Source organism: Gavialis gangeticus, unplaced genomic scaffold, assembly GCF_001723915.1.
Source record: "Gavialis gangeticus isolate Ggan-Ray unplaced genomic scaffold, GavGan_comp1, whole genome shotgun sequence".
Classification (NCBI taxonomy): Eukaryota; Metazoa; Chordata; order Crocodylia; family Gavialidae; genus Gavialis; species Gavialis gangeticus.
The window spans coordinates 47,753,015-47,764,120 of NW_017729024.1; the positions used below are offsets into that span (position 1 = coordinate 47,753,015).

The 11,106-nt window shown below is 41.2% G+C and overlaps 1 protein-coding gene across 2 annotated transcripts in view; it reads right to left on the reverse strand.

Annotated features, from left to right (window-relative positions):
• The window catches only part of LOC109297363 (A-kinase anchor protein 2-like), a 557,784-nt gene that overhangs the window by 230,795 nt on the left and 315,883 nt on the right, over nucleotides 1–11,106 (reverse strand). For both annotated transcript variants that reach the window (XM_019517063.1, XM_019517064.1), the window contains exon 8: nucleotides 7,871–7,938. In XM_019517063.1, coding sequence (XP_019372608.1) covers nucleotides 7,871–7,938 — 68 coding nt within the window. The remainder of the gene's footprint in view (nucleotides 1–7,870; nucleotides 7,939–11,106) is intronic.

Genomic DNA, 11,106 nt, shown 5'->3' on the forward strand with positions numbered 1-11,106 from the left:
AAAAACCTCCAAAAAACAAAAAAACCCAGCTAATAATTTAAGTGAGCAATGCTTTTTTCACCCTTTAATTGAACAACAAGTTTTCATGTGGGAAAGGGGATAAGGAGTGGATTTGGGAGACAGCCATATCCCTGATTTGTGAGAGGGAGTGTGGCTTGGGAGGGACAGTAATAAAGGGGGTGGTAGGGGGGAGACCACCTTAGGTGTAAGGTGCAGGACTAAGAGAAGGTAGGAGTGGATAGGGATGGGAGGGAGTATGGGGTTTTTTTTGCAAAGATGTGTGGATTGGGAAGTGAGGTTCAGTTGGACAGGGGAAATGAAAAGAGATGAGGTAGAGGGGATTGCTTTTGCATTATAAAAGGGGGTGGGGGGAGTTTGTGGTATGCTCTCATTTTAATACTTTATTCCATTTCTATGTTTCTTGCCTTTTATTAGAAGCTCCCTGACCCCTTTTTGGGAAGGGTGGCATATACAGTTAATAAGTCAATTTTAATATCTTTAGAATGCCAAGGCACAGTAGTAGTCGTTCTGACTCTGTGGTACTCCAATTTTAATGAGCCCTCCTGGAAGCTCTAACCACATTTAATCTCTTTTTACACTTTAATTAGTTAAGTTATCTTCTACAGACATTCAGGCCTCCCCAAGTACTTGGTAGATGCTACTGAGGTCCATCTCTCTCGCAATAATGTTAAAGTGACCCCAAAAAGCAGAGGTGGTCTTAATTGTGGAAGAGATGACAAGGAAGATCAAACTGGCATGTTTAATTGAGGAAACTAAACCTACCCAGAACTCCTCTGAAATTCTGGGGAAACTGGATAATAATATTCAAAGAATATTTTTTTGCAACTTGATGTGTTTCTCAAAGGAACAATGACAAATGCATTCTAAAGATCTTTTTTTGAACCTGCTCGAAAAAAGAGGTCCCAACAACTCAAGCAGGCTTTGGATCAGGCTCTTGTTACAGAAGTGAAAACTCTCTTCTCATTAAGCAGAGGTCTTTGATTCACAGCATTTTTAGATTGTTATAAGCAAAATCATGCAAAGTATAACTATAATGATATGATGGAACTAAGAGCTGATTGTCAACTTGCTAATTAAAACATACTGCACTCTATATGGAAATCCAGTTCCACGTTAGCAAATGCTTCCTGCATTTTAACATCTCATTCAAATCCAGGCTGAGTGAGCAACGTTGTTTGCTTTAGGATATGAAGCTAGGTAGGCACATTTTACGCAAACAAGATAGCATGACAGTTTTGTTACTTACTTTTGACAGTTTCCGAGCTGAGGCACATAAATAAAATTATAAAGTCAGAGGTCGAACATAATGGTTGTGATGGTTTTAGACAACACATTTCTCTTTCAGCTCTCCTATCAATGTTGCACAGCTCAACACCAGGCCCAATACTTATTTCAAGAGCAATTAGCAAAGTATAATTGTAAAAGACTGCTTAGTTTAGCAGTCTCAAAACACTTTCATAAATGAGGTAGAGTTTCTTCTCCAGTCCAGCTCTACTGAACCCTAAGGTGAATAGGGCAGCGTTAATGTAACACAAGACAGAGCTGGACTTTTGGAGGACAGTAATTAGAGTTGAAAAGAGCTAACTATATAAATATAGTAAACTATATAAAAGGCATATAATCTTGTTCTCTGAAACTAACTAAGACCTTGCCTTTGTTTTTAATAAAGAATTCTTACAGACTTCAGTGGCATTCTTCCAGGCCTGATATGACTTGACACAAGGGTATAGTTCAAGAGGCATACAGGTTTAAAAGATGACAAGTGGATTTGGGTGCCTAACTTGAAATACGCTAGCCATATTTGATTTTCAAAGAGTACTGAACATCTGTTTCCTGAGTAATCATGTCCCTTAAAAGTGTCTCAGGCTGAGATCCCTAAATATTGAGGATCCTGCAACAACCACCTTAAAATTTTAGGCCATACTATATGATATTCAAATTCTCGTCCTCCTCTTGGGATTTAATTTTGTTGCAAATAGCTGGTCTACGTAGTCTCAATGGTTTATTAAACTATGGGTTGAAAATAAGACTGCTACTGCAGAATTGCTTATTAAAGATGAAGACCTGAGAAAGTATCATTTACTTAAGACAGGAATGCCAAAACCATGATTTGCATGGAAAAGGAAGCACTAGAGGAATCTGCCCAGACTCTGCACATTGCTTGTAAAGTAACAGAATCCATTGGCTGGGATATCAGATGCCTAGGGAGTTCTTTGAAGCTCTGAAACATACTTATGGACTAGGCATCATCACTATGCAAATCTGCAACAGAAATTACAGGTTTTCTACAACCTCTTGTTAAGAAAGTATTCCAGAGGAATGGAATGACAGAAGCAGATGTCAGCTAACTTTTACCATTAAGCAGTGATGATGGTGGAGAAATAAAGAAAGCAGCTGCAGTTTATGCCACCCACACACACTCTTCTCCCTGAATTACAGCTAGACGAAAGTTTCAAATAATAGAGTGCGTGTTATTCTGACACTGTAACCCAAAAACATTGCATGTATAGGGGAGATGTTCTGAGAACAGCAAACACAGAAGTAGCATTTTGCAGTGAGGTATTTTTTTAAAAGAGAAAATGCCTACATAGTTCATGAACTTTGCCTAACAAGAGGCCTCACTTGGTTGGCCCAAAAAACATGCATCTGTTCATGAGGGTCATATGTTTTCCCTTCTTGTCATAAAAATTATTCTATTATATGGTGAAGATCAAGTATAGGAGCTGTTCACTATCTGAAATGGGATTAATGGGATTCTTCCAGGCCTGATATGGCATGGCATATGGTACTTAGAAAGAGAGATGTGCAGGTTTACAACAATACATCTTAGTTTGGTGGGGCCATACTCTATCCTTACAGGGAGCAAATGTAATGTAAAGTTTTCTGTATCTTTACTGAGATGTTTTTACATTCTAAAGTGAGCAATGCCCATTGACTTGCATATGAACTTTAATGGCCTACTTATTGTGTAGAGCCAGATCCATGGCTAGTGCATACCTTCATGGCTCCATGGAGGTGAAGGAGACTATGGGGCAGGAGCAGGTAGAGGTGGGTAGACATCAAGTGAGGACCTGCTGTGGAATATGCATATTTGATGTAGATGAGAACAAATGTCAATCATCTCTATTTTTGATCTCTACCCACCAGCGCAAGCAGTTCCTTTATTATAATGTTTCCCAAATTCTGTTCATCTAAAGTAACCTGAACCCTGTCACCATGGTCAACAGCTGCCAACAATTGAACACCTATAGTCAGAATAGCTTCTAGTCTTCCCAAGTCTGTTGTCCAGTCCTCCAGCCCTCACTAGGTCAGCATATGAAATTGCCGGGCTTTCAGTGACTTGAGTGATATCTTAGGTACCACAGGGTCTTTGCAATGATGGTGTGAAATACAATTGAACTACCTCTTCCAGCTGACCCTCCCTACAAAGCTGTGAAGAATCATTCCAAGACAAGACCAAGGAAGCAGTTGTGGCAGTTCAGTAGGGATTTATGACTGCAGAGGCACTTCCCTCCTACACTCTCTTATCTGGAGTTCACTTGGAATTAGTCTATAAATACACGTACATATACACACATTGCCAAGTCTTCCTTCTATGGCTGAATTTTCACATCAGAGGAGAATTTACCTTCCTCCTCCCTTCCCCTGCAGCATGCCTACTACCTTCATGTCTTCCACTGGTCTAAGACTACTGCAATTAAAGGTGTCTAGGCTCTTTTGGGGGTGAAGTTACATGTTGCACTTAGACCGTAGCAAGGGCACTTAAATTGTGAGCATCCACACGTTAAAGCTCATTAACTCATGATAAATACCTTTGGAGCATCTCAAGTTTACACCACTTTGGGCAAGGGCAAGTCTGTGCTACCTAGCTCATGTTAGGGTAGCTTCAGTCTGGTCCATGGAGATGAAACAAGCAATTTGCAGTCTTCCAACATCCCAGAATGCACTTCTCCTAGCTTCCCCCCACCCCCCAGCAGGGATAGAGTCAGGTTTCCTAGCTCCTAGCCACACCCCTGCTTGCCAGCCATCTAGTGGCAAGAGAGAGCTGTGCAGGCAAGAAACAGTATTAACCTTTAATGTGTGATTGTATGTTCAACTTTAAAACTGCTTAAGATTCCACAGATGTAGTATGGTCTAAATGTAACATGTAATTTCACCCTGGTTCTCTGAACTGCATGTGTAGCTAGCTGCTTAGGGCTTACTCATGTTTTTTCTGTATAAAAACTAAGATGGTTCATTTCATAGCTGAACAGCAGCAAGGGTAATTTGCATGTAAGTTTTATGGAATTGTATATAAAGAGCTAGTTGACAAATTGTATACAGGAAACCCTTACTATTCACGGGTTCGGCATTCGCGGTTTCAAATATTCGTGAATGCCAAACGCGCTTCTTAAATATACTTAAAGGAGCTCCTTGGGAGCTCCGCATTTGCCACCACTGTGCTCCCGCCGTTGCCAGAGCAGCCATGCCCCCCACCAGCTGCTGGGGACACTGAGTTCATGAACGCAGACGGTATTCATGAACACAGTGCCTTATTCATGGATTTCGCCATTTGCAGGGGATATGAGAACGTATCCCCCACAAATGGCAAGGGTTGCCTGTACTTTACAAAAATATAAGTGTAAGGGAGAGGAAGAGTCGGCGGGCTCTGCAGCTCCCCGCCCATGCAGAGCCCCGCCAATCATCCTCCCGCCAGTTTCAGTTGCGGGGTGGGAACTTACCTTCCCCAGGTGTGCGGGGAGAGGAGGGGCTGGTACCCACAGGGCCGGCATAAAAGAGAGGCCGGGGATGGCCAGAGGGGGGAATGCGGAACTGGAAGCAGGCAGCAAGGAGCCTGAAGTCCAGCGGAGCTCATAGCAGCGGATGCGAGCGGCCCTCCAGCGCGGTAGGACCCGTTGGCAGAAGGGTCAGCCCCCGCGGGGCCCGGAGAGCCCAGGCGGGCAGACTGGGGAAGATTGAACTGTTAGATTGCCAGTTGGGAGCGGCCGTAACCCAGCGGGAGCCGGGTACCGTATTGACTCTACTATAAGGGCACTCGTTTGCTGTAAATACCGTAGCACCTGCAATAGGGGTGTAATGGCTGCAGGGAGCCCTAACTGTAAAATTGAGGAACCTGACAAGGTCCCTAGCAGAGCTCGTCGGGAGCTAGAGAGGGGTTAGACCCCACGGCATACAGGAAACGCAGGAGGTTGTCGGCTGAAGACTGAAGCCGTCGCTTCACATGTGGAACCCCTGGCCGTAGTATTTTGTGTTAATCCGTATTTTTCTTTCTGGACAATCTGAGTGGATGCGCCGGATAGGCGGTCACCTACCGGTGGAACGGGCGAGGGTGTAGGGGTGGAGGAGCCCTCATCAACGTGGGACCCGTGGACACTGAGGAGTCTCATAACTGGACGACACGCGCCGGACCATCTGAACCAACTCTAGTATCATCGAAGTCGTGGCAGGAGAGGCAAGCGCGTGTAAGCGCCCAACGCACGGTGAGCCGACCCTTGGTGAACGGTAAGCGACCCCGCCATGGGGAGGCGGAAGCGGGAAATCACCCAATCCCCCGACAATAAGCCTCACATAATTTAATTGTTTGAGTAACTCCATTAATCTTAGCCATATTTCAGCACTGCAAGACTTGCTATAGCTGTGTTCAGACTTTAGTCAGATGCAAATACGGGTGCTATGCTGTTCTTTATACAGTTTCTACAACTACTGTCTTGGTGAGTTTGCTCATGTTGCAGTGATAACATTCAGTCAGTCTTCCTCGTACAAGTTTTTGCCAATGTCATTAAGCTTCTTCCTTCAGTGGAAGGTCATTAAGAGACTTAAAAACAAGGAAGGAAAAAACCATAATAACTGAAACTTTCTTGTTCTTCCTGTCCATTTCCTAATGTAGGTAGCACTTTATGGTTAAACAGAATTTTTGACAGTTTGTAGGTTTGGGACATTTGCTTCTGTCATAACCCTAAAACAAAGCCATAGGAACTCTATTTATATAGGTATTCATTAGAATAGACTGATTAAAATCAGGGATCTAAACCCCTAATTTTAAATCTGTAAGAAAGCTTTATTTAAATAATCCATTTTAATCTTTTATTTCATTTGCACTTTAGGTATTTTCCTAAAGAAAAGCCTGTTCTTATGGGTGGTGAACCAGTAGCATGTGTTGTTTAGCAACAAAGTTTGGTACTGCATTTTTGTTAAGCAGGAATATAGACTATATACACATTTAAGGAATTACAAAACTAAACATGTCTATCCAGAGTCTCAAATTTTACACTTTATTATGCTAGAAAATAGTGAATGACTAGATGATTACATTTTTTTACTTATGACTTGTGGCAAGTTGCTTGCAGATGGAAACCTGAATTTAACTAAAAATGCAGAAAAACAAGTTATTTTCTGCTAGTTAAATAAAACTATAATTGAATGTGCTGGATGAACAAGAAAAAAAATTTTCAAAACATATTTTTGCACTAAAAAAGAATTAAGTGCTATCTGAAGATGGTGAACAAAATTAATCATTTTGGCTACTATGTCAATAAGGATTTTAGAATGACGTCAGCTTCTCATACCTAGGTTTTATTCATATATTGACAAGGGACAATTAGCTGTTCTGTTTTTATCTCCCAATCAGTTTCTTAGTATGGAATTAAATGATTGAACTGAACTAAGTTAAAAAAATGAAAATGAAAACCCTCTTTCTGCACCTAGAGAAGAAAGAGCTATGAAAGGATTTTTGACATCTGGTTCAGGTCCTTAGCCAGTGATACCCTTGACTAATGGCTTGATTATTTGTAAGACTTTGACAGCAAACATTTACTGCTTGAATATTATTTTAATTTAATTTAAATAAAAAATTAATGAAGTAGTGTTGAAGCAATGTTAAAGCTGGAGCAGTTTTTGCTATATATGTATTGTTCCTGGCTTGTCCACACACAACAGCTAGAACTCAAAAGGGCAGCTGCCCCTTTGAATTGGCTCCAAATATATGTGTGTCCATACCCAATGTCACATACTGCCCTAGATACGCATATTTCCCACTCAGTGATATCAATAATGTTGCACAAACATCTGGAACCAGTTTGCTTCAAGCTCCCATTGTCTTCAGTTATTTATTTCCCTTCCCATGACTAATTTATTTAGCACACACCCATATGCGCCCATGTCAAATAATGAAAAAATAAAGTCATAACAGGTATAGAAAAGGGCTATCCACCCATATTCTCTTCAGTATTAGAAAAGGGTGAACAATACATGAACAAGGCTCTCTGCCCATTCTCTTTCCTCAGGATTGCTGAACTGTTTCACATATTGTTTTTCTTTTATTCCTGCACTTGATGAGGCCCGTGAACAGTAGTGGTCATGGACTTGTTTGAGATGAATGGAGGAGAGTTAACAGCAAGGTTGGCTGCAGCTGAGGAAGGGTCAATTGGTTTATACAAGCTAGCCAAATGCTAATTATGCCATGACCCGTTGACATTTTACTGGGCAGCAAGAGACCTGGCATTCTTTGAGACTTCCTTTGGAGCAATTTTCCTCCCCTAAATGTTCCAACCTGTGTGGCCATCACCTCACTAGAACACAAACATTTCACACCTGTGCCTTTATAAAAAACAATTCAAAATGCAACTGCTGCATCAGATCAGAGAATACCCAAGAGAAGCCAGGCTGAATGGAATGTCATTTATACTGCTGGAACCTGCAGCTTCCGTCCTAAACTATTCCTGACATGAGAAATTCAGCCATTGCACAGTGGAGAATGTGGGCCATCTCACCTAGCATTGGTTGCCATAAAGCATTAATGAAAACATGAATCTGTAACTTACTGACAAGCACAGATTGAATGAAAACTTACCATCTCACTCACTTCAGCTTCAGGGCTTTCACATGAGCATCTTGGATCCTTAGGTAAGACAGTCATTCCTTTCATTCCTGAAAATAAACAGCATTTTATGAGCTAAGTGAGAATATACTCATTCAAGAGGTTGTCTTGTTTTCTTTGCATTCAAGACTTCTTTTACTTCAGTGCCATGTTATAGTCAGCTTGATATTTCACTGGTCTTTTAAAAGAGAATAGAATAAATACAAATGTTCTTACAACTTTAAATATGTTCTCACATTTATGATCAGCTGTGTCTACCACTGAGACAGAGCCACTTCTAGAGCAAAATACTCTGTAATAATGCAATACACAAAGATAGGAGGGGGTAGAGAACCTATGCGAAATGGGGGAAATACAATTCATATAGGCAGAATGCACACAAGCTCTGTTTGGTAAGGACAATCAGGCTAGCAGCATTTTCAGAAGCATCAAGATTGCTGGCTTCATGCCTACTACACAGCTCTGAGAGTGCATAAAAGGGGCTCCTTGTTTTTATATTTTATCCAAAATGCAGCTTGTTGAGTATCTCCATGCTGCCCAGTGCTATGGTGGATACTAGCTCTGGATTGACACACATCCAGCTTTCCTTAGGACTTTCCCTTCCAGATGCTCATCTGTATCCTGTCTAGCTTGCAAGACATATAAAAAACACAGTCTAAGCAGTTACAACTGCAGGTGGTTTGCCATATATCTACTCAGAAAGAGGACCTTTACAATTATTGTTTATACAACTCCAGTTTAAGCCTTAAAGGAAAATAAAGTTGAAAATAACTTCCATGAATCACAATGAATGCAAATTTTGTCTTCAGGGATAGCGTAGCTCAATTATATGCAGACATATACTACGGATTGATTACTTTTCGATTATGTACATCAACTGCAATATCTAAAATAAATAATAATGGATGAAAGATTATATAATATGTCAAAGTGAGATGAATACATTCAGATTTACTCTGCTAGCAAAGGAAATTAGAAAGTTATATTCTGTTTTTCAGTGTCCAGGGATTTATAAATGTAACTTCCAGAATTGTTACAAGAATGTACACATGTATATTGCCAGGCACTAAAATAAGGATACATCTAATAGGATATTCTCGCTAGCATTTGCTTAAATTGATACATAAATGGTATAAGAAATAATGCATCTGTAAAGAGATGCATTGTAGTTTAGTGTTGAAAGCAGGGAGTTCAGTTCCTGGGCTTTCACTTACCCTGTAGTCTTGGCTACACTTAACACCTCTGCATTTTTATGTATACTTTTTCTTGGATTTATTAAAATCACCTTTTCAAAAAGGTTGTCTGTCTGAGGGAAGATCAACTGATTTCATTCTGCTGCTTATTGATGGGAGTATTCCTTTTTAACAGGGCGGGTGTTGGGTGGTGTGCTGTTCTTGCTATAAAGGTGGGGGAAAAGTATGTGCCCATACCAGTCAGTGTGGTAGAGGCAATATCTTTTATTAGACCCACTAGATAGTTGCAACAACATTTTTTTGCAAGCTTTTGGGCTCATGCACCCTTCCTCAGGCAAAGGAGATGCAAAGATTTTAATATATGATATCTTCCCTGTAACATGGAAGATAACATAATTAGCCATTTTGAAATGAAAATGTCACAACTTTACAAGAAAGAAGTAAAATTCAACACCTTGAGACCTGGAAACTTATACCCCTGCTCCAGCCTTTTGTTTCAAGTCAAATTTGCATACTTGCAGAGCAGCCTAAACACAACAGAACTTCCTTGCGCAGGAGAACCTTCCCATCTCCAGTCCTCCTCTGAAATATGAAACACCTTAACAAGAAAGAAAAAAATTCGACATCCTGCTTGCCATCAGACACCTCTGAGGGAAACAGACTGCTCCAACTTTTATTCGAGTCCAATTTGCAAAAAATGAACTTTTCCACCCAGGAGAACTTATACCATCCTCCAGCTCTCCTGTACAATATGAATTTTCATTTCTACTTGGGAGAAATTTTAAAATCTTTTCATTCTTCTTTGCCTGAGGAAGGGTGCATGATCCTGAAAGCTAGCAAATAAAGCATTTTTTGCAGCTATCTAGCTAGTCTAATAAAAGATATCACATCTACCACACTGACTACTTTTGCTTTTAGACCAACATGGCTACAACCTTTATCCCTGTGCACATACCACACGCTGTTGCTCAGATCTTTGAATGTTTCTGCTTTTCTAATAATATTAGCTAGCAGGTTGTCTTGTTTTCTCATAAATCACAATTACTGTGCAGAAAGATTTAAAAAAACCTATAAGAAGTTAGGAACAGAAGTCCCATAGGTTTGCAAATCTTAAGGTGTTTTTGAAAGACTTCCCATAGTTTCTATTATACACTTGGAGAGCTGTTCTTTTATTGGCAGCCATACATAGTACCTCTCCAAATAGCAGTCCCACCCCTATTTGAAAAGGAAAACAGATCCTACAGTAATCTGGATGCTTGAGGCCAGGTTCCTAAAGATCTGAGGAGCCAGCAGCTTCCACTTAGGAGTTAGAGAAATGGCCAAATTTGGGGAACTAATTAGCCTGAATTGATTCAATCTTTGTTGGTTACTCTAACCTGCCTAGGTTGAACAAGTTTGCAAGTGTACAGACATTCCCTCTGGACTGAGGAAATGCAGGCCCTTTGCTGCAGTGGCTCAGGCTAGAAGCCAGGGGGTGCTACAGCAGCTCTCCCATCCCTGCCACAGTGCTGACCTGAGGTGGGGCATGGCCAGGCCCAGGTAGGATGCTTTGATTAGGGAGGGGTTTAAACCCTCATCATGCCTGCACAGTCCCAGGCTTTTCCCCACTCACTGCTCAAGGGGCAGGATTGTTGCCAGCTCCCAGCCCCCTACTAGCACTCTGAGGCAAAGGGGGGGAGGATGCAGTGCATGCACCTGTTGATGATACTGGGTTTTTCAATCTCTCTGCTTCTTCATACTGTTTGCAGCAAACCTGACAAGTGAGGGAGCCAGTAGGGGGCTGATAATACAGCACTGTTCAGCCCATCAAGAAAACAAAAGCCTCTCTCATTAGTTCAAGCTCCTCTTAAACAGATTTTTCCAAGGAAGGAACAGAGGGACATTACCAGCTGACCTGTTGATTAGCTCCAAAAAGCCCTAAGCGGACACTGTTCTGTTTGCCTTTGTCCTGTCTCAGTGAAATTGGACACACACATAGACACCTCTCAGCATTAGCTAGCATACCACATGCCTAGG